At 36.7% G+C, this 24,918-nt stretch overlaps 1 protein-coding gene across 6 annotated transcripts in view; it reads right to left on the bottom strand.

Moving 5' to 3' along the window:
- The window catches only part of LOC111542956 (leukocyte surface antigen CD47), a 45,471-nt gene that overhangs the window by 8,233 nt on the left and 12,320 nt on the right, over nucleotides 1-24,918 (bottom strand). For 5 of the 6 annotated variants that reach the window (XM_023212605.2, XM_023212615.2, XM_023212624.2 and 2 more), the window contains 6 exons: nucleotides 19,054-19,143; nucleotides 8,819-8,926; nucleotides 7,539-7,631; nucleotides 6,408-6,500; nucleotides 5,544-5,636; nucleotides 48-79 (listed from right to left, as the gene is read on the bottom strand). In XM_023212605.2, the coding sequence (XP_023068373.1) occupies nucleotides 48-79; nucleotides 5,544-5,636; nucleotides 6,408-6,500; nucleotides 7,539-7,631; nucleotides 8,819-8,926; nucleotides 19,054-19,143 (509 nt within the window). The remainder of the gene's footprint in view (nucleotides 1-47; nucleotides 80-5,543; nucleotides 5,637-6,407; nucleotides 6,501-7,538; nucleotides 7,632-8,818; nucleotides 8,927-19,053; nucleotides 19,144-24,918) is intronic. The other variant, XM_023212630.2, reaches the window with a different exon arrangement.

The raw sequence follows: 24,918 nt of genomic DNA, 5'->3' as shown, positions 1-24,918 counted from the left end.
ATCCCTCAAATGATCATTCACAATTCATTTAATAAACATTAACTTACCCTAGGAGGTTGTATAGTCTTCTGATTGGAAGCTGATATAAATAACAAATAAGAATATAAATTTAATAAATGAAATAAACTAAGGCATTTGGTAATGTTTAATTTTAAGATAAAATGCTCAGGGCTAAAACTAAAGGTGCCAGAGATGTTAATGAAAGAGTTCCAGCTCTGTCTATTCAAACATGCTGAATATTCTTGATTATATATACTGTTTTGAAAAATGAAGCAAATAACCCACCTACATCAAATAATAAACACATTCTCTCATTTGTTAAAACCATCTTTCCCCCAAATCAGCCACTTGTTACACTGGTTGGTGGGAAAATGCTGTCACCAACATTCCCCCACTGTGGGTGCTCCATCCTCCCTCCTCTGTCTACCCAGAGTGTGGACAGAATGTGCCAGAATTTGTCCCCACTACTCCATCTCCCTTAGCTCACTGCTCCTGTTGCTTACTGCTCAGTCTCTTTCTTCACACCAGTCCCTGGGTCTTTCCAGTTTCAAAGCTCCAAAGAGCTAACAAACTAAAGAAAATACTCAGATCGCTCTGAGTATTCCTGTATGTATTTCTTCTTAGCTTTCTGACTCGCCTTTTTCACTGCTTCTAAATGGATTCATTAATGAAGCTGAAGGAATATAGGACATGAGCAAAGTGACGAAAGGGAAAAGAATACCCTAGTTGGGTAGGGAAGAAGAGATAGCTTTCTTATTAAAAAAAAACAAATGAGAAGGCCGGCCGTGGTGGCTCACGCCTGTAATCCCAGCACTTTGGGAGGCCAAGGCAAATAGATTGCTTGAGCTCAAGCGTTCAAGACCAGCCTGGGCAACATGATGAAACCCCGTCTCTACCAAAAATACAAAAATTAGCTGGCGTGCTGGTGCATGCCTATAGCCCCAGCTGCGTGGGAGGCTGAGGTGGGAGGATCTCCCTCGGCCTGGTAGGCAGGGGCTGCAGTGAGCTGGGGTCGCGCCACTGCACTCCAGCCTGGGTGACAGAGCGAGACTCTGTCTCAAAAAATAAAAGAACCCCAAAAAACCAAATAAATACAGAATTAGAATCCTACAGATGGAAAAGCGTCGAACAGAAACATGCCATGAACCACTCAGCAGGAGGGGGATCCTACTGAACAGAGAGGTCCATTCCACTGAGACCTGGGCTGGATGACAGCATTGGATTTTCTCATCAGCAGATCGAGGCACACCTCCAGGACTGCTCTGTGTTCCTTAATATTTATTTACCACCACTGCACACTTGCACTCTGTTAAGCTTCTGAAGCTGGCAGAGAAAAGGGCAGGTCCTGACCCAAGGAAAGCCAATCTGTAAGCCAGCCAAAAGCTGGTGAGTCTTTCTCCAACAGGAAAAATGGCAAAGGACTGGACTGACAAGTTTCTCCCCACCACTAGACTCTAAGGAGAAACAGAAAAAAGACCAGAAAGTTGGTGATGGGAAGGGAAAGTGAAAAAGAAACAGAAAGGAGGCAAGGACGAGCTCAAAGCTGTAGGTAAGAAAAGCTGTCTGTGAGAAGGCATGAATAGGATGAAAAACGGGGGCATAAAGGAGAGGGTGAGCTAGCTGGCTAATAAGCAAAGAATCAAAGACAGAGGAACTCAGGAACTATAACTGACAGGAGCATCATCTTACTCTCGCAGCTGAGAGGGCAACACGATGCTTCAGTTCTTGAGATGGAGTGGATCTTTCCAATTCCTAGACTACATACTGTCCCACCCCTGTGAGGCCCAGTTATGTATCTGAGCTCATAGGAGTTCAGTCTCCGTTAGTGCCATGGGTGGCTTTAAATAGACCTCCCTTACTGTGGAGGAACCTGGGGGAGTGATCTGGTCCTTGCATCCAAACAAGAAGCCAACCTCTTTTTAAAGTAGAACGGGGTAAAATGGGTTGGGATGCACTACATTTAGCAGCTTCCCCAATAAACCAAGCAGAAATACAGAGCTTTATTTGGGAACATCAAGATAGTTACATGTATATACAACTGAACTTCAATGAAACCATGACTTATATCTATGTTCTACAAAGAAAAAGAGAACTAAACAGCTACCTAAATTTCTGATGATAATATGAAAGGTCAGAGATACGGTTTTAGAGTTACATTTTTGAGCTCATAAATTTACTTATCAGAATAAACATTGCCAGGTGTGGTGGCACATGCCTGTAGTCCCAGCTACTTAGGAGGCTGAGGTGAGAGCATAGATTGAGCCCAGGAGCTTAAGGCCAGCCTGGTCAACATAATGAGACCCTGTCTCTAAAAACAAAACAAAACAAAATAGAATATTGCTAACTGCCAAGTAACTCCTTTTCTTCCCTAATAATGTGTAAAGAATAGTTTCTAGTTCTAAGTCTCACATCCAAGGGATGTCACATTTGGCTGGCCCATTCTGAAAAAAGAGATTTATGAAGAAAGGTACTTCAAAGGGACATCAGTCAGTTGTGATCCCTCTAAATATTATAAAACCAAATAGTGTAGAAGTTAATTTCACCTGAGTTAATTCTCTCCAATATGGATATAACCCTGTGACAAAAGAATTATTATGATTAAGCTGCTGCTACCATGCGCCTAAGACATTGACAGCCATATACATATATTTTTTTAACCACAAGCCTTAAGCATTCCATACGAGCTTACTTGCAGTGCTTCTTGATTTGTTCTTCTCTCCCTGAAACATCTGACTCCATGCCATAAATATATTTCCAGGGTTTAAATTTTTCAAACACATTTTTTCTATTGATACCAAATTTACCTCTCAAATTGAACAAGAAAATATCTGAATTTATACCTACACATAGATATAAATTCTACATATACATTCTGCATCTGCATCATTCTAAAATGTCTGGGATGTTGTGGTAAATATGGTTCTTACTGCTACTAGATTGATCTGTATCAAAACACTATATGCCCTTATATTGAACTAACTGGTAATAGCTTTAAAAATGAGAAAGTATTGACCCTTATAATTATATAAACGTTCTCTACAAACAGCAAGCGCAACTTTAGTGAGTTTGGTTAGTTGCTTGTAATCTTTTCTATGCTTTCACATTAAGTTATTGTGCCCAGTCCTTCGTCTCATCTTATAAAATTAAAATGCTTCCAATAAAAGAAAAAAAACCCAACAGTTAAAAAAGTTTAAAAATAGAAAGTGAAAGTCACTTTCACAGAAAGTTGTAGAAAGTGAAAGGCCTACTCTTTAAAATAACAATTAAGGCTACAAATTTAAAGTTGGAAATAATAAAAATTATAAAAGTTAATAATCTCATAGTGACATTAACTTCTTGAAGAGAAAGCTTGGATTTTTAACTATCTGAGGATTTTATTGCATTTAAATCAAAACACAATCATTAGCATTTTCTAAAACAGAACACGTGCAATGAGTAAAAATTGTTTTGGAGACACTTAAAATTTTCACTTCCTAATACGCTCAAATGTGCAACCTTAATGTAACATAGATTCAGATTTACACAGTCAGATTATATAAGCAAACCATATTAATGTTCCTCCTAGTCTACCACATGATCTAAAGAGCAACTTTCCTGTACCTTGTCTCTTCTTGCCTTTCAACTGACCGTAGGTGTCCCTCTGAACTCTGGCATCAGACAAGTTGATTTAAAAAGTTAACTTAGGATATTATCAATAAAATTAGGATACTATCAATAAAATTGCACTAAATTTTAAACATATAGCATAAATTTTAGCATATAGTATACTTATATGCTAACCTATGACAAAGAAAAAATAATTTGGGGTACTTGTCAGGATTCCAGTCATTTTAATTTTAATGTCAGAACAGTGACAGGTACAGCAGAGTGGTTTCACAGGCTTGGAGGAATGTAAGTGATGGAGAAGGCAGGAGAGTGAGGTTAAGGAGGTGGCAGATAGACAATGCTTAGTTCCACTTGAGGCATTGTCACCAGACCTGCTAGCAACTGTACTGAAGATCATTCTATGCTAGATACGGAAGGCGTGGGGTGGCATGGGAGTAAAAGGGAGGACAACCCAGATAGTGAGGAAAAAGTAAGAGCGTGCTGCCCATCAGCCACAGGTATCTAATACTAATTCACCAGAGTTGTATGGATACTGCAAATCACACACTATTCTCAGGCATTTGTGGGGAGCAACAAAACCAGGAGTGTCATCTTCCAGAACCAGACACATGGTGATTGGAAGATGTAGCAAAAATAGAACATGCACCAACATTCAAGATGTTCACTGTAGCTACCACATGGATTCCATTCTGCTTTAGATGTCTCCATTGTATTTTATGGCATTATGGGGTATAAAATTAGAAAATTTCATTGAGCAACAACTAAGACTTATGAACTCATATGCTAAAGATAGGTAGATTTTGGTTAAGTATTTTAATTATCTAATAAGCATTAATTAAAGAAAGACAGAATATATGACAGAATTGAATTCAATTACCAATTACCAAGAACCAAAAGTTCAGAAATAAAGGTAAAATTTTTTCGAAACTATTATGTGAGTCATATGGGAAATTATTTGACTGTAACAATTCAAGTTTTGTATTAGTTTTTAGAAACACATACAGCAAAGTTTACCTACAGCAAAGCAGAAACACTTTTTTTACTCCATTAATTTATAACTTTGGATTATTTTGATAGGTGGCTAAGAGTATGTTTTATTTCATAAAAAATATAATTTTTTTAAAAAGGGAAACTAATATAAATTACATTATTGGGAACATCTTGAGCTTAGGTAAGATAACATTAGTTTCAGGCACAATTAAAAATATCTCTCTGTGTGCATATATCTCAATAAAAATAAGAATTTATGCAGAAACATTACTTGAAAATTGGCAGATTAAATATAAAAGAAACAATGAAGTAAATTCCATACTTATTAATAATTGATTTTAAAAGGAGTAAGTCTAAATTTTGAAACTCAATGTTTTCATAATTTGGTTTTGACTAGAACTGTTTTAAAGTCATGCATTAGAGATCACTGTCCTTTAAATGAACAAAATTGATAGATTGTGAATCTTAATTCCTGTCTAGGGGTGTCTATGTCTGCAAGAAAAAGAGCAAGTGATAAACAAACAAGTCTCTGCAGGAGAGCTCTATCACAGAAACACTGCAACAATTAAAACTCCTATTCTATTACTTAACATGGATCCTCAAAGATCGCTCCCCTTTTACGTAGTATAAAAAGATACACATTCTAATAGATAAAGCCATTTTCTTTAAACTAGTTTGAAAACCAAACTTTTCATTAATCCTATATGTCTTCCACCTTCTTTAATTACCCTCAAATCATTCCAATCGTATTTTCTGATTTTTGGTCCTAAACTGGAAGAACTAACTAAAACTCTTATATGTCTTCTACCCTCTTTAATTAACCTCAAATCACTCCAATTGTATTTTCTCATTTTTGGTCCTACGCTGGAAGAACAAACTAAAAAGCATTTTCTAAGTGATATATCTGAAATTACTGGCATAGGTTAATGAAAATAAGATTGACTTACCCACAAATTTCATATAAACTAGTCCAAGTAATTGTGCTAGAGCTAAGATACTCAAACCTGAAATCAGAAGAGGGCCATGCATTGGTATACACGCTGTAAAAACAAATAAAATTCTGTATTAGAAAAGCAGATGAAACAACTTATTAAAAAACAGTAATAATCCCAAGTTTTAAGAGTTATTCTAATGATCAAAAAACAAAAAGTATCCATATGTTTATTAACTTAACCAGTAAAATGACTCAAAATTATTATAAGAACAAAGCCCGCCTTTGCATAACACATACCTTATCATATCAAGAAATGGGAACTAGTGTTTCAAGTCTAGGGCTCCGACCAGTTTGAGCCCCGTTATTTTAAAAGTTCTTCCACAAATACAGGCATATCAGTTTGCATGCTAGAACAATCAGCCACCAAGTCATAGATACAGCTAATATCTTTGTAGCAAGGAGGAAAGCACTATTACCACTGGGGTAAATTGGAAGTTTAAAAAGAAAAGCTCAGAATGCTAAATGCTGTCAAGTATATGAATAAACAAAAACTCTTATTTATTGGTGGTGATAATACAAAATGGTACAGCCATTTTGATACAGAGAGTTTGGCACTTTATTACAACATACTCTTAACATACAGTCCAGTAATTGCACTCCTTGGTATTTGCTCAAATTGAATTGAAAACTTATGTCCACACAAAAATATGTATTTGAATGTACTTTCCACTCAATTTTGCCATGAACCAAAAACTGCAATAAAAAAAAAAAATCAAGTCTATATATTTTTAAAACGAGAGAAAGAAAAAGAAGAAAAAGGAAGAAGAGCTCTGTCCAAGAGTAACCCAAATTAGGTCTGCAGAAAGATGACTCTTACCCGCAATACAGAGACTCAGTCCAACCACAGCGAGGATGTAGGCTATCACCTGAATAACCAATATGGCAATGACGAAGGAGGTTAATCCAATCGCTGGAGGAAGCAAAAGGATGTAACAGAAGCGTGTCAAGAGTATTTAAAAAGCAATCACCTCCACTTGCATTTGGTATAATCAGGGATCTCCTAAGAACAAAGACTGACTCTGGAGTTCATTGTCTGATGGTAGATGTTAGCTCAGTGATCTAACCATTCCACACAAGTAGTCAGCTCCAAATTCACACATTCAGCAGCCTTTAATTTTCACAGTCAGCTAAGCTGGACTGGAAGTTTTTACCCTGAATCTTAGAACAATGCTGCTTTTACCACACTCGTGCATTTTACAACATGAATGGCTATTATGAATGGCTTCTCCACATGCACACAGAATTGCTCTTGCTGAGAGAACCATTATGCAAATACATGACTGTAAACATCATGCTCTCTATCTCTAGATCTGTCATTTTATAACAAACTAATACCTTTCCAATGTACAACAAGCCAGAGATAGGCTCTAAGACCAAGTGTTAAATGTGACTCTTTAATCGTAATAACTAAATATGGTAATGATCTACTTTCTTTTTTCTTTTTTTTATACTTTCAAAATGCAGTATAAATGATACTGATTATAGTTTGGATATCCATACCATCTTTTAAAACTACAGTATTAAAGTTTGCTAATAATTAAAACAAGTTTCTACTATTTGAGATTCATAATTCCATTTTATAGAACCAGTCTTCTTAATACAGAAGCAGAAGCTTAGCAAAAGAAGAGAAAGACTGTTTAGCATCCACTTATAACTTCAAAAAACTGAAATTAGAATATGAAAATAGTCATTAAGAAATGATATGGCATAATTTAAAATTATGCTGATTGGCATCAAATACACACGAAAATCACTTTTACAAAATAGCTAACCTAGAATAAACTTAAAGTTAATATGAATGGGAAAACGTCACTAAGAATAGCATGAAAAATCTTTTAATAAACCAACTCTTATTAAGTTGTAAAAAAACTATGAGTATTTTCACCAAAACTACTGTTTTGTAAATGAAAAAGGTAGGCAAAGTCATACTATAACAACAAATACTCACCTGTACTAAACACATAGTAGTGAAGTAATATTAATATCCCTGTAGAAGTCACAATTAAACCAAGGCCAGTAGCATTCTTTAATGAATATTCACCTGTCAATAAATAAAAACATTTAAAATATTTTCCTGCATGCTTTTTAAATGTACTAATCTAAATTCTATGTTTAACAACTGTGAAAATTTAAAAAATATATGTTTCCCTGAAAACCTCACACAAAATTAGTGACTGTTTCTTCATTAAGACCAAACTTAAGACATCTAAATCTCAACATTGAAGTTTCAACATGCTGAAACCTTGAATTGGCTCTGCCTCCTTCTTAACTAGCTTACAGAATTCCAGATGAGAAACTGTGTATTCATCATTCACCGTTCCCTTCATGTGCTGTGTTCAGTATGTCCCAAAGTCAACTCAACTGTTCTTTCAAGTTGTGTTCTGAATCCACCTCCTTCCTCCCGTTGTCTTCACTAACTTCAGATACCAACAGAGCTGCCAAGCCCAGGTTCCTAAGCATTACATCTGTACTGCATTCTTCTCCAGAAACGATGGTGTGCTATAGTTATCAGGTTGGGTCCCAGCCTTCCTTTGCTTTTCTTTATATGTGCTACATATCCTCATTTCCCACTCACATTCCCATCCTCCAAATCCAACTGCCAATTTCCACCTTCATTCCACTTCCATGTCGTGGCCAATGGAGTTTGCCTCTGTAGTGAGTTGAATGATGGCCCTAAAGTTATTGCTACCTCCTAATCCCCAAAACCTGTGAATATTACCTAATAAAGCAAAAGAGTGAATACTGCATTATATGGCAAAAGATATGATGAAGTTAAGGGTCTGAAAGGAGGAGCTTACCCTGGATTATATGAGTGGGCTCTAATTCCAGTGACAATTGTGCTCGTAAGAGAGAGGCTGAGGGAGATTTAACAAAAACACAGAGGCAAAGACATAGAGGAAGGAGAAGGCAATGTGACCAGAGAGGCAGAGGGTGGAGTTATGCTGTCGCAACTAAGGAATGATAAACACTCTCATTCTTTAGCAAATTCCAGAAGCTAGCAGAGGCAAGAAATGGATTCTTCCCTAGAGCCTTGAGAGGGAGTATCGCCCTGATGACATCCTGATTTCAGACTTATGGCCTCCAGCGTGGAGAGGGAATTGCTATTGTTTAAGTCACCCAGTTTGCAGTCACCTGTTCCAACAGCCCTAGGAAACTAATGCAGCCCTCCTCACCTTGGAATGCATTCATCTACCGCCTGTGTTCCTGCCTAGGAACTGCACATCTTACCTGGGACGAAAAGAATGGCTCCAACAATGACAATGACAGTGATCATTAGTCCAGCAACAAGTAAAGCAATCGTTTTCTCATCCATACCACCGGATCTATATTTAAGTGCTTAAAAAAGAAAAAAAAAAAGAATTACATGAACTCAATCACAAGTGAAGCCATTTTAATAACTTATACAGAGACAAAGTGACAAAAGTACTATAACGTAATAACTTCTGAGGAACAACTCCTTCATATCATCAAGTCACCTCACATCTCTTTCACAAGCAAATGGATACTGTCATGGCAGTATAAATATGGATGGTGAATTTATAGGTGACACTTTATTTTCCTACACTAACAAATGAAGTTCTATACATCAGTCTTTCTCGGTTGATGTATTACTAATATCTTGAGCTAGATAAGTTTTCTGGGGGAGGGGGGACACTGCTCTGCATAATACAGAATGTTTACGAGCATCCTTGGCCTGTACATACTAGATGCTAGTAACTAGATGCCAGTTATGTCAATCAAACTGTTTTCAGACATTGTCAATGTCCCCTGACGAGCAAAACCACTCCAGACTGAAAACACAGCACTGAGGTACATAACACTAACGGGAAATAACAGGTTAATTAACAATATTGAGAAAAAGAGAATTTCGTTCTACCTTATATAAAATTAGCAAACCATCTGGAAATCTAGTTATTTTGTTTTGAAAAAAATGACAGAATAAAACTGGGCAAATTACACCCTTGTGAAATCCTGATGAAGAAAAAAAGCTTAAATTGTTCAACTAAAATATTTTAATAGAAACAAACTGCAAAGACTCATAGGATTCATCATACATGTTATTGTTTCTGCTGCTAGCTCTACTGTCATGTATCTCAGACCTCCTCTGAAAGACGAATGGAATAGATCAATCTGCAAATATTAGTTCTTGTACTATATATGAATCTTTTAAATTTTGGTTAACATTGAAGTTGATTTTTTCACTAAGGAAGTTGTTTAATGGTAACCTAAAAGCAAACTGAGTAGCAGAAAGAAACAGTGTGTGACTGAAACGCTCCTGTGTGTTATTCACATAGAGATAGTCTCCATGCCAGTAATCAATGGGTGACTGTCATGAAGGGAAAAATATTTTAAATGTTATATTTAGCATTTAGGTTTTTTTTCTTCTGCAGTGACAAACATTAAATAAAGTAAAAGCAATAAATAAGCCCCTAAATCATCATGATAAAAATCTATGTTTAAGGTATATGACAGGTACCTAAATATTTTTGGAATTTCTATCTACCCATACCTTATAACCTCAATTTTAGTCTCTTTATGGGGAGATAAGTCCTAAGCAATAAATAACCAATAGAGAACCCATATTAATCAGAAAACATCCTATAGCAAGTTCCCTAAGTTTTTATTTGATTTGTTACTTCCGCCCAGCCCTGGGATTTATGTGCCTAACAGTCATAGCCTTGCCTTCTTATAAGGCACAGAGTTCTTACAGCTTCCCTATTTTCTAGGCTAAAATGCTGGCTAGAATGAAACTGAGTGTGTAAGTCACAAAAGGCGCACACACAGAGAAAGGAACCTTCTCTAGACATATGTCACATTTTCCATTTTAACCCCATATATATTGTGATCTAAATAGAGCTTGAAGGTTCTGCAAAGGGTTATAAAATAGAAGCTGTTTCAAACGCACCTCACAATCAATCAAACATTCATAAGAAACTCTTCCAGGTTTAAGTCAATGCATAAAAGAGCTACTAAGATCAAGCAACAAGAATTTGCCTTAGAGTACAGTATATTTTCACAGAAAAAGGTTGACTTACGTTCTTCTTCTATTTTCTTTTTTTTTTTTTTTTTTGAGATAGAGTCTCTTGCTCCGTTACCCAGGCTGGAATGCAGTGGCACAATCTCGGCTCACTGAAACCTCTGCCTCCCAGGTTCAAGTGACTCTCCTGCCTCAGCCTCCTGAGTAGCTAGGACTACAGGCACATGCCACCACGCCCTGCTAATTTTTGAATTTTCTTTTTTAGTACAGACGGGGTTTCACCATGTTGGCCAAGCTGATCTCCAGCTCCTGACCTCATGATCTGCCCGCCTCGGCCTCCCGAAGTGCTGGGATTACAGGCATGAGTCACTGCTCCCAGTAACTTACATCTTTCTTAATAAAAATAAGAGTTTGAATCTCATATAAAATTTATCCTCTTTAGGCTTAGAAGAGCTGTTATAGGAGAAAACAGTGCGAACAATAGCAACGAAAATAAAACACCACAAAATACTACCATAGACAGGGTTCTATCACAAAATGGTCTGTCTCCCTTTGACTATAAGTACACTATATATTGGAAGTAGCTTTGGTGCCTGTTGATTAGTTCAACTACTACTTGTTTTCCAGGCCACCTTAACCTTTTCCTTAAATTAAGCAGCCATTTCCAACAAATACACACATTGAGGATCCCAAGTGTGAAAAAATCCGAAATCCAAAACACTCTGGACCCAGGATGGACACTCCACCAGTCTCTGTGGGGTGTACCTAAGTAACCACAGGCAATGAAAGAGTATCTCCAGGTTTTCTTCAGTGAATCTTCAGAAAGAGTTTCTTTTGGCTCATTTTCTTTGCTCGCATAGCCACATTTCAGGAGGTACCACGGCAAATGTGGGGTAGGTATCTTGTTGCTAGCCCAGTCGTCAAATTTCTCAGCGCAGCGAAAGGGCAAGGAATTTGATATAATAGATACCATAGAACCCAATAACCTCAAGGATGTTATTGATCTTTTCTTATCCTTCAATAAGTGGATTTATCCTTATTTACTGCATGTATCAAAACATTAAATGCAACAAAAAAATAAATTCAAGTAATTCTCCACCTAGTATTAAGACAAAAATAACTTAACGTGTTCTTAACAGGAGGCTCTTATCAAATTTCCTAGTATGATTTTCAGACTGCTTGGCAAGGCAATCTATGTAATTTTTAAAATCTGCGTGCTCTTAAGGATTCCCCTCAGCTACAACTACTGAAATCAATACACAAAATAAAGTACATGAGAAATAACAGTAGTTACACGCTTAACAAAAAATTTATAACCTTAGTGCTTAGCCTGACACAGGAAAACCAAGTATCAGGGGAGACAATATAACATTTTTGTGAACAAATTAGGTATTCTAAAATTTTCTATGTTCTATAAAATAATTAGTAACCAAAAGCAGGCTACTTCTCAGAAATCTGTTGGGTTGGTTCATTCATTTGTTCTACAAATATTTACTGTGTACCTACAATGTACCAGCCCCTTTTGCTAGTTTACATCAAGGAACAAGTAGAAGATTACTTAATTTGACAATAATTGATTGAGCACTATCAATCTGTATGACAATCACTATTCTTAATGCTGATGGTGAACATAAAAAGCAAACACATGGCCTGCCTCAAGACCCTTACATTCTAATGGGTGAGTGTGTGTGTTTGAGGGCAGGAGAGGGTGAGTGATGAGTATGTTACTCCCAAAACTTCTTTCCCAGTTAAATAGATGGTGAAGGCCTACTCTAATCTAAGAAAATTCCTTTATGCATTTAATCTTTCAAATTCATGCAGATGAAGCAATGACATGTCCCTCTAGCCACCTGAGAAAACAGCTAATGTTATGGATGGACAAGAAGGTTTTCTGATTTTGTGACCGACAGACAGCACATATAAGATAAAATGCAGGTTGTGACTGATGAAATCTAATGAAATTACCAAGTCAACTTGGGGATAAAATCAAGTCTATCACGTTAAGTTTCCATGACACCCCAAAGACTGGATTTGACACACCCATATAGGCTCACACAGACTGCAGTCCATCCAACAAAACCCAAAACCTAAGAATTTAATGCCTGCCCAAAGACATGACATTTGGAGTGATTGGTAAGTAAGGAGAGAGACAGGAAGGCTTACCAGGCTGATGTGTATCAGACTAAGAATAAATCATAAAGAAAGATGGGTTTGATTTCATTATTATAGTGCTGTTTTCTGATAACTCTAGGAAAGTAATTTTAGAATCTTTTTTGTATCTGTTGAGCTGTAAATGAATATTGTTTTCAGTGCAGAATAAAGCACATCTGACACCTTTACACATAAAATTACAATTTCATTTTTTAAATTATTTAAATTTAAATTGCTATTTTTCAAATATCTAATACACTTATTTAACACACACAAGCACACACAAATGAAAGCTTCTGAAACTGGTACTGGAAAAAAAATGAACATTAATACCATTATAAACTGGTTACTTGACAGAAGGCAAGTTAAATAATTTTATAATAAACTCCATACACTATCCAACTTGCTCTGATGAAACAATTTTGTCACAATGAATACTGACTAGACATCAGTCTATAGGATAGAGATAAAAGAGCCCAGGCTTTGTGCATCAAGTACTTTGAACATAAAAGATGAAAGAAGAGGATGTCCAACAGACCAAACTTCCTTTTTTTTCATTATCAACTTTCCCTGCCTTGTGGATTTCACAATTTTAGAGTGTATGGAGAAAGTTGTGATGTCTGGATTTGGAAAAGGTCAAGGGATTTCTACAAAAGAGTAAAATGCTGAGCTATAGATTTGTTCAATTCCTCCTACAATAAAATCAGCACATAATCACATTAATAACAGAACGTGCTCATTATATGGACAGGACCAAGGGAAATCACTGGGAGTTCAAGACTATTGAATAGAATTCACAGTAAGGGGCCAGGCACGTGGCTCACGACTGTAATCCCAGCACTTTGGGAGGCCAAGGTAGACGGATCATGAGGTCGGGAGTTCGAGACCAGCCTGGTCAATATGGTGAAACCCAGTCTCTACTAAAAATACAAAAATTAGCCAGGTGTGGTGGTGCACACCAGTAGCCTGTAGCTACTCGGGAGGCTGAGACAGAAGAAATGCTTGAACCCGGGAGGCGGAGGTTGCAGTGAGCCAAGACCACGCCACTGCACTCCAGCCTGGGCGACAGAGAGAGACTCCATCTCAAAAAAATAAAATAAAAAGAATTCACAGTAAACATAATAACAAAGTCTTATTATCAGGGGCCATCAACCAGGTCACAGAATGATTCTTTGTGATAATATTTATTGTATATTTTACTTTCTTGGATGGAAATTTCCTAGTCCAAGTTAGGATATGTCTTCACTTTTTCAGAATAATTTTTCTAATCTATGAAGAGATTTCCTGTTCCATTACTTATTTTAAATATGCTTTCACGGACGAATTACTTTCATTATTAAGCTGTCCTCAAGTCAAAACTCAAGGACTTAATAGGATCTCAAGGTAGTATAATGAGAACTTTTTTCCTTGAATTTTCTAACAATGATTTCTACAGGAACATCTACTCAAAGACATCTGAGCCACAACCAAAATCTCTGTGGAATAATTTTGAGTAGGGAGGGCAAAGTTGAAAAAAAATTAAAGATGCCTAGAATACACTATTTTAAATTTGGAATCAATTACAGCAGTCCTCACTTTGCACTATTCTGATAGGAATTCCAGTTACCATGGTTTAATGAAATAAATTCCTCACAAATAGTGCAAATTTCAATTACCACAATATATTAACTGAGTAACTGCATGAAGTACAACTTCACCGCTATTTCTTCAGTTCAAAAATAACTATGTAAACAGCAGATGCCCCATCATGATCAGTGGTCAATCATGTCACTTCTTTTGAAGACTGTTGGTGACTAGTCACTGTACATCTGATATTTAGGTCATGCACAGACAGCAAAGTATGGAGTTTTGTTACCTCCTTGTTTCCCAGTGATAAACCCATGTGACATTTTATAATGGAGAAATCAAAAGAGGAAACTAGGCAGGAACCATGAAAGAGTAAAGAAATAAAAACTGACAAATGCTGGAAGTGAAATTTGAATAGACCATAAACGGAATAAGAGAAGAAATAGCTGATTGTGGGAATGTTGACATTACTGCAATGCAAGAAACTCTAGAGATGAAGCCAGAAGAACTCAGCGAAGGTGGACTTACTGATATAAAAGAGGAAAGTGAGGAGGATGTAACAAAAAGAATAAAGATGTCCCAGAGGAAGTCACTGGCAATAAAATAAACTTTAAACATTCAAAAACATTAAAGGAATTCTTTCATGACATTGAGAGTGCAAAGGATAAAACGGTAGAAACTGACCAAACTTAGAAAGGGGTATGACAATTCACCAAGCCATAGAGAAGATGCTTGCTCTGTATCCAAAGTTATACAAGAAGAACACACAAGTGTTGTTCAAACTACTCTTGATATCACACTTTCATTCTCAATGTTTCTAATGATTTAATTTACCACATACTAAATACTAGCTTTACTATTTTTCATTTCTCAATGTCATTGTTATTGATAATAACAGAGTTTTTAAGGTTTTAACAAAAAAAATTTTAAGGTCATGGAAAAATACAATAATAGTTTTTCCCATTCATCGTGAAGATTGTTTTGCAGAGTTTCAGCTTACATGGTCATGTTTATGGTCTTGCAGTTTTGTGTGAAGCAAGTATTGTTTGTGTGAAGACACAGTTATAAAGGCAAAGAAAGAACAGACAGATCTATATCAAAGAATTTCAAAATGTTAGCCAGTTCTTTACATACAGTTGGACCTTAATCCTGCAGGACTGGAGCTGTAGGTGGACAGAACTTAAAATGATATCAAAGAGTGAGAAAGAAGAATCCTGAAAATCAGCCAGGAACTTAATTGTCAGTAGAGTGGCAAACTGAGTTGGTGTAGTTTTCAGAACACAAACAAAGCGTGTTAAATGCAATACTATCAGTTAAGGCTTGGTGTCTGATTCTAGCAATCTCAGAGTTGTTTGCTAAGCATAGAGATTCTGCATGAAAGTTCCTAAGTTAAAGCTAAGCTAAAGATGAAGGTATTCAGGAACATTTCCCTGTGAGAGGCCTTTATCTTTGAAACATGGTCCAGGGCTCACCAAGTCCTGGCTGGGCTCTGGGAGTTTAAGAGTCTCTTGGGCTTCTTCCTCAGTAGGACCAATGGCATCCTGAGATATCATTCAAGATACAGCTCTGGTATAAAGAAATGCTTTCTCCTCAGAGTGAGCAAATGAGGGCATAACCTGCTGTCTTTACTGAAAGTTTAGCCTGGTAAAGGTCCAGGTTTTGTCTTGGACCACAAAGTCTCACATGCAGAGCTGGAAAAACCACTGAGAGTACAGATGTAGCCAAGTACAGACCATAAATGGTAATCAGGAAAAGCTAAAGAGAACTAGAAATCTATAAAATAAGAGTCATGGGTCTGAGTTATTATGAATGCTTTAGGGGCTTTACCATATTGGATTCTAAAAAACACACATCTAAGCAGGTGGAAAATAGAGATGCTTTCTGTTTCTATTTGGTGGAATGCTCAGGCCATCAACAGGAGGCACTAACAGAAAAGTTAGATTTGGATCCATGACTATCTCGAAGATGTGACAAAGCACAGGATGCACATACATACATGTCTCCCTCGCTGCAATGACTTAAATGTGGGTGCTACAAAGCCAGGGCAATATGCACGTCACACCCACATTTCAGGCATGTAGCTAGCTCGGTGCCCAGCAATCCGCAGGCACCCCGTCACTAGGTATCTGCAGAGTAAGTAAACGCATTAGGTCAACATTCTGCTCTCCTAATAAGTTTTAACTACTCAGTATTATGTGCTTAGATACAGGTTCACCCTTCATGGAAAGAAAATCCTCAAAATAAATGCAAAACGGGAAGGCAGCAGTACAGTGCAGTGGTACACAGTACTAGTTCAAATCCCAGTACTACCAGGAAACGGCTGGGTGATTGCGGGCAAATTGCCTAATCTATCTGTGCCTGTTTCTTATCTACAAAATGGGAATAACAACAGTGCCTATGCCCATAGACTTCCTGGGAGAAATAAATGTCATTTCACATATAGAGTACTTTGCACAGAACCTGTCATGCAGAGCAAGAGCTCCACAAATGGCTAGCTACTATTATCATCAACACCTTTAAACGTGAGCGCAGGCTGAGTGAATCATGTATAGACATACCTCTTCCATGCACATACACACACATCTACCTGTTTCAAGATGAGCCAAAACAAAAAATTCCCACCAAAATATTTCTTCAGGTTTATAAGCACGTTCCTTAAAATATGACTAGTATAAAAAATATAAAAAAAGAACATTCCACCTTACTAACACAAAAATTACAATTAAAATAAGATGCTTTTTCACCCATCGAATTAGCAGAGATTTTAGAGTTATAATACCAGAATTATAACTGAGGTGAAAGACAGGTATTCTCATCTGCAATAGTAGTTGATACAAACGTTTCTGGAAAACATTTTGGCAGTACGTATCTATAGAGTCTTAAAATATCTCTGCCATTTCCAGGCTTCATATCTTTAGCAGAGTTATTTTCATAGTATCAAAAAAATTGGAAACATCCTTAAAATCCATCAAGATGAGAGTTAAGTAAATTATAGTGCATTCACAAAAGTAGAACACAGGCAGCTATAACAAGAGTTCTGAAGACACGGGGGAAAATCAGAATGTACAAGCATATAAGCTGTATGAGTCCATTTATGGTTACCTTTTTTAAAAAAATAACAAAAATGAATAGAAAAAGACAGAAAGGGAAATAGGAAATTCACTAGAATACACCAATAGTTTATTTCTAGGTTTGGGGACTACAGATGAGTTTTTTTTTTTTTTTTTTTTTTTTTTTTCAGTAACTTCCTACTTTGTATGAGGTGTTCTAAAGTGATATGTATTTTTTTTAAGTCAGAAAAAATATTGTAAAGCTCATTTTGTAAAAATACAGCCAACAGTGCACACACTCACTCCTGGTATTTCACTAAAAATAATGTCACCAGTGATAACATCTGGATCAGCAAACATCCATCAAGCCAAACTCAAAAAATCGCACTATGTGAAATAATTTCATGATCTTTAAAAAAGGCTGTTTCCCTGCCCACGTCATATGACTTAGCACTTAAAAAGCCTGGCTCTGCCAATATGGTTAAAAGCTTTCCCTAATATCACTGATGTCAGAATAGGTCTTAATGGTATACCAGTCCTTTTCTTGATATAAAAAACTAAGAAATTCTAGGAAAATTTCAAAAAGAAGTCTAGATACTATCTTGAAAATAAAAGTTATTAAATGTCTTTTCCCTTTCAGACAAAAGTTGAGAACATTTCTGAAATCACTGAGCATTTCCAGAATGCCATACATTGAGAAAAGTGCTTAAAACATATAATCATTCAGTCATCTCCCTTCCATGTTTATACATCACCATAGATATACACAGCTTAAACTGCTGAGTAAAAGTAAAATTCATAAAATATACCACTGGGCAATCCACTGCAATATTTTGCTAGCTTTTGTATGTTTAAAGGTTGCAGAATAACTTAAATAAGCAGTATTTATTCCTTGCCTATATAAATGTTTACTGGTCTTCAGGATGCTACATGGAAAGAAGGAATAAATCTTGTATTTAAAAAGCTTAAAAGTTTAGACCGTCACCTCAGAACTTCATTAATTTTGTAAATTTTCTTTATCAAAATATGAAAATATGGTTGATTAAACATTAACCATAATACATATTACCTACCTGCCTAGTAATGACAATTCTACATTGTTGAAGCTAAATCTAGTGCAGCATCAAGATCTGCCCTCAGAAGTCTGGTTATGTTACTGTTATGGGAAAGCAAGATCAGAGAACATAACTCTCTGGTGGCTGCTTCTTTAGAGGCTGCAGAACTGCACAGAGAGGATGACAAAACATGGTTCCACTGGACTTTTCCAAGGGTGAACACATGTACACAGAGAAATTCAAACTGGGAAAATAAAAAGAGGGGAATCTAAATGCTCCAAAGTATAACATCCTATCTCAAAACTAATGCAGGCTGTCACCACCTGTTTACCAAATAACGTAGTGTGTGTATAGATGTTCTGTGACTATTAAAATGTGACATGAGTTTCAGGTGTTGTTACTAATATTCCCACTATCCATTCTTAAGAGATTAAAAAAAAAAACACCAAATGAAAACCACCTTCTTAGGAATTAAAAGTGAACTACAGCAAAACGTGGGCGACAACATATACTTCAAGGAGACTAGCAGTATTCAAATTACATACTCATATTTATCATAATAGCACTTTTCCTAGTACAACTTTAAATATTTCACTGATAATGTCTCCTAGAAATAACTATATCATCACTGAAGCATAAATGAAAAGTAGAAATAATACTTACTTTTAATACCAAACTGTCCCCAAAACAGGAGTATGGCAAAAATTGGGAAAATAACAATGAGAATATTTTCATTTGGAGAAAACCATGAAACTGGGGAAAAAGAAAACAAAAGTCACAATTAATATTTACTATAACACTTTAAATCCTGCTAATGATCTATAATACATGCTTTATTATGGAGATGGAAAAAAATTAAAACTGTGGCCTTATTTTTACATATATTTATTTATATACACACATATATTTTATGTATACACACATATACGTAAAACAAATTACACATATAACGTACTTACGTAAATTTTATTTATGAAAAAAACTACACTTAAGCGTTTCTCACATTTTTCCTATGTTTCAAGGAAGGAGGTAGTGCAGTGCAGTGGCTGAGAACAAGGCTCTGTGGCCACACTGCCAGGGTTTGAACCCAACTCTGACTTAACACTCTGTGGAACCATGACCACCACTTGACACCTCTTTGTTCTTCGGTGTCCTCAACTGTTACACCAGTATAGCACAGTACCTGTATCTTGAAGGACTGTTGTAACTACTAACAAAACTAATAAAGTACATGCAAAGGGCTTCAAACAAAGCTTAGCACTCACCAACTACTCAGTTAACTAAAATTCGTAGGTGTTCATGTGCTGTGTATGTAAAGTCCCAAGAATGTACCTTCAAGTAACAATGAAGCATTCCTGTAAAGACAGACTCAGGGAACCTAAGCGAGGAAGATGCACCACTAGGTACTCTCTTCTCACTGTGGCTTAGATGGAGAGAGATGTGCCCGGTCGGTCTTTTCTCAAACTCACTCTGCAATTATCCAGGCACAATTAGGCTTCAGAAGGACTGTTTATATGTAAAGTAACATGACTGGCTTTAGGGTATTAACGAAGCTGTTATTAAGTGGGTCACATGCTACTTTTATCATAAAAATATATCCACATATCCTATATAAAGGAAATTAAGATATTAAGACTTCAAATAAGATTTGTGAGAACTTTTAAAAATTAAGTTTAATTGCCTCTTATAAACCCCTAAGACCATAATCTTAGCCGTGAAATTTCTGCTCTAACAATAAAGCCAAGTAAATGGACTGAAAGTAGTCCGGAGTTTGCCTGTACAAGGGGCCGTGCAGTTGGAAGAGTACTTCTGATACTGCCTTAAGCAAGCACTGGCATTCCTCTGAAATCAACACTTCTTTCGAATTCTACCATGCACTACCCCTCAGGTCAACAGGTGAGGAATTTTCCAACCTTTCACTCCATAATGATAGCCACATATTTCTTGTGTTAAGCTAATTTTTGTAATTTTGGTAGAGACAGGGTTTTATCACGTTGGCCAGGCTGGTCTCAAACTCCTGACCTTAGGTGATCCACCTGCCTCAGCTTCCCAAAGTGCTGGGATTACAGGCGTGGGCTGCCACACCCACTCTAAGTGATTCTTAACTGAAACTTATCAGTTTGTCACTCTCCCTTCTCACTATTGTGCCAGGATTTTAAATTGTTCCCTGGTGTGTGTAGGGGATGGGGAGGGCAAGCAATGGAGAAGAGCATCCATAATTCTCTCAGTTTGAAATCACTGTTGCACATTTCTGCTGGATTTGAGCTATGGTCACTGATGAACGTGTTCCTCCTCTCTCTAATTTGTTACAGTGGGAAAAATTTGAGGATCACTGAATTAGATATTTAAGAACCAATTGAGATGCTGGGAGAAAAAAACCAACGTTTTATATAAAGACACTTGCATGCCTGTTAATCTATTGATTTGTTATGGTAGTATTGTCAGATGACGTTAACTCTTGTTTCTCAAGGGGAGAATGAGACATGATACTTCTTTCAGCTCTGAATTTCTATGCCACTAAGAACATAAATTAGGCTTAAAATGGACTAAACAATGTCAGATATTTTTCCATCACAAGATTAATAAAGAAAAGCCAAGAACATTCACATCCTTATTCTACCCAAGCTATGGCTGACAACTGCGTCTATCACTCTCCTCCAATTCCTGGACAGGCAGAATGGCTTCCACGAAAATGAACTTCTTGCTAGTGGAAAGGCAAAGAAGTGATATTACAAGGGTGTAGTCTACGAACGAGTGTCTAATTTTTACTTCCAAGCTTAAGTGTTATTAAAACCCAGGACCTCATTTGTACCACTGTACAAAAATGAGACAACCTAAAAAAGTGAAGACACCATTTCTATCAACGAAGTGTCTCCTTCAAACCTCCACAAACACAGGGAACACCAGGTTACACACACACACCCCCACCCCACAGTAACATTTACAATACTAAAATGCAAACCAAATTTTTACTTGATGTTTCAGGATTGTAATGGCTTTTTTTGATGTGTTGACTTGCTAGGCTACGGTCCCATTATTTATTTAATCAAACCCAGAATTCTAAGGTGGTCCCAAAACCACTGCCCTAGCCATGCATCTTTTATACTTCCCTCCCCTTGTGTGTGGGAGACTGAGACTATGAATGTATTGGATTTCATTTCCGTGCTTATACCACCTAGCAAAAGGGAGTTTGCTGACGTAATTAAGATCCCGAATCAGCTGACTTTAAGAAAGAGAGATTATTTTTGAGGGAGAGAGAGCTGACCTAATCAAGTGTTCTCTTAAAAGGGTCTGGGTTCTTCCTGGCAAAATAAACTCAGTATGTGAGAGGGATTCAACAAAAGGAAGATTCTCCTTTGCTGGCTTTAAATACGCAAGGGGCCAGGGGGCAAGCAATGAGGGCAATCTCTAGGAGCTGCTAGAATTCCCTGGCAGATATTTAGCAAACAAACAGGGACCTCAGTCTTACAATCACAAGGAATTGAATTCTGCCATAATTATGTGAGCCTAGAACAGGACCCCAAACTCCAAATGAAAGTATGCCCTGGGCAACACCTTGATTTTAGTCTTTCAAGACCTTGATCAGAGAACCCAGTCATGCCATGACCAGGCTTGCCACCTACAAAACTGTGAACTAAAAAATGAGTATTGTTTCAAGCTGCTGTATTTGTAGTTGTTATGCAGCACTAGAAAACTAATACAAAGATCTTGCAATGCCTTCATGTCTTCATCATGAACAGACTGTATGTCTTGTTGATAATAATGGAATTGGCAACTCTGTGGAACTTGAACTGACCTTTCTAAACAAAACTCTTAATAGCTTAGAGAAAAATAAATTTTAAGTTTTCAAGTTTTTGTATTGCTAATAGAGTAGAAATATTAATGACAAATTTTATGATTACTATTACTTGCATTTAGTATTTAGTTATTTACAAAGTGTTGTCACATGAACCACATACTATGGTGGTAAAAATACTGGGTTTTGATGCCAAAGAGATCTAGGTGTAATTCCTGGCTATTACTCTGACCTTGAACAACCTTGAATCTCTTTTGCTTCCCTGTTTGTTAAATGGTAAGATCTCCATCTATCTCCTAGAGTTCTTGAGAGCATAACAGGACACGACTTACATAAAGTACGTGGCACATGTGCAAATAAATGTTAGGTCACTTTACATATTTGTACTGCAACTACTTCCTTGAAATCAGCAATGTCTTCCTCATCACGGAATCTGTGATGCCTAGCATGGTACCTGACACACGGTAGGCACTTAGTAAAATTTTGTTAAGTAAGAGAGATATTATTTATATCTCAAACATTTCCCTGGTGATGGCATCTTTATTGTACTAAGAAAAATTTGAGGGCCAGATAGGTTGAGTTTCTTATCTAACTTTTTTTAAGCTATTAAACAGTGAAGTCTAGAAAACAGTGAAGTCTAGAAAACAGTGAAGTCCAGAAAACAGTGACATCTAGAAAACAGCTTTGTAAATTCAAGTACAGTGCTCCTTCCAGTGGACTATACTATACATAGGCACAGAGGTACATAAACCTGTATCTTATAGTGTTTCCATGTATTCAGTCCTAGTCCTCCAAAAAATAAAAAAAGCACAAAGAACGGTCACTATTATCTGCGTTCTATTAAGTATAATTCACTTCTCTGTTGAGCAAATTCTGTTTCTCATGTATGCCTGTATTTGCAAAAATCACAACACAGTAAAAATGGTTTCTAATGCCTAAATCCTCAAGTCCGTAACAGGTAAAATTCTCCATAGTAAGAGTCCTGCCCCATTTAACTTTTTGTGCAGATAAGTTTTTAACTGTTTTTTGTTTGTTTGTTTGCTTGTTGTTTTTTTCAGTTAAAAATGGTTACAACGTAATGGTACCAGATACTGCTGAGGATGTGGAGAAACTAGATCACTCTTACACTGTTGATGGAAATGTAAAATGAAATAGCCACTCTGGAAAAGTCTGGCAGTTTCTTTAAAAACTAAGCATATACTTACCATACAGCCCAGTAACCATACTTCTGAGCATTTATCCCACAGAAATGAAAACTGTGTCTACACAAGAAACTGTACACAATTGTGCATAGCAGTTTCATTTGTAACAGCCCAAACTTGGAAACAACCAAAATGTCCTACTGTAGGTAAATGATTAAACAAACTGCGATATATTCATACTAGGGACTACTACTCAGCAAAAAAAAGAAAGGAAAAAAAAAAAAAACTACTGATAGATGCAATCACTTGAATAGATCTCAAGGGCATTGTGCTGAGTGAAAAAGTCCTCAAAAGGTCACATCCTGTATCATTCCATTTATATAGTATTGCTGAAATGACAAAATTATAGATATGGAGGGCAAATTGGTGCTTGCCAGATTAGGGACAGTGGGAGGTGGTGGTATGACTAGTAAGAATAAGCATGAAAGCATGAGGCAGATGTTTGTGACGATGGACAGGTCTATGTCCTGATTGTTATATGCAAATATACACGTGATAAAATGAGAGAGAACCATTCACACACTGCACCATTGTGAACTTCCTGATTTTCATATTGTGTTATTGTCACATAAGAGAAAACCACTGGGGGGACTGGGTGAAGGGCACATGGAACCTCTCTATCTTTGAATCATCCTATAAATCAATAATTATTTCAAAAAATTAAAATGGATGCAAAGCCAAATGTCTCAAACTCTGGTAGAATTTTCTACATTCTCTATAATAAAACAACACTTTCTCCTTTTAGTGGCCCCCAAAATAAGTCTAGTTCTTATTTTTATAGGATATTTGGAAAACAAAGAAAGATAAAACAATCTTTCAATCACATGCAAAATAATAAACTGCTTTCTTCTCAGATCCTGGCATTCCTTTCTCTTCCATCTTCATTTCATCTTCTGGCCTTTCAAATCTCGTATCTTGAGTTTTCCAGTTTACCTCTCAGTGACTTATATTACCCCCCAAAGTTACTGTTCCCCCATGTCTTATTCTTTCATTTCCACAAAACTGTACCTTCCCTCAGAAAAATTTCAACTAGGTATTAGATGATCTAACTCCAGTTAGCCGCAGTGCATATGACTGACTGATTACACCCTTCCTGAAAGGTATACTTAACAACAACGAAAAAAGCTCCTTGGCCCAAATTAATATCACTAGTAAAAGCTACAAGGTAAGAGAGATTTCTTAGCAGAAACACCTTTCAAATTCTCCTTGCCTACTCGGAGCCATTCCCTGCCCATTCCTCACGGCACACAAATCCCTCTCACAATGCTCCAGGCTAACTTCAACAACTTGATACCTTCCTTCACAAAATAAACATCCCAGGAAAACAACTAACGTTTACAACACACTTTGGTTTACAAAAAAACATGTTTACATGGGATCTCATTTGATGTTCATTAGACTATAGAATACATAAAAGCAAGTATCTATTGTAATCTCTTGGACATGAGGTCACTTGGACTCGGTTAAGTACCTTCTCAAGATCACACAGGTGAACAGTAAGTTGCTGAACAGGGGCTATAACTCAGACCT

Source organism: Piliocolobus tephrosceles, unplaced genomic scaffold, assembly GCF_002776525.5.
Source record: "Piliocolobus tephrosceles isolate RC106 unplaced genomic scaffold, ASM277652v3 unscaffolded_19, whole genome shotgun sequence".
In the NCBI taxonomy this organism is placed as follows: domain Eukaryota; kingdom Metazoa; phylum Chordata; class Mammalia; order Primates; family Cercopithecidae; genus Piliocolobus; species Piliocolobus tephrosceles.
This window is presented reverse-complemented; position numbering and strand designations above follow the sequence as displayed.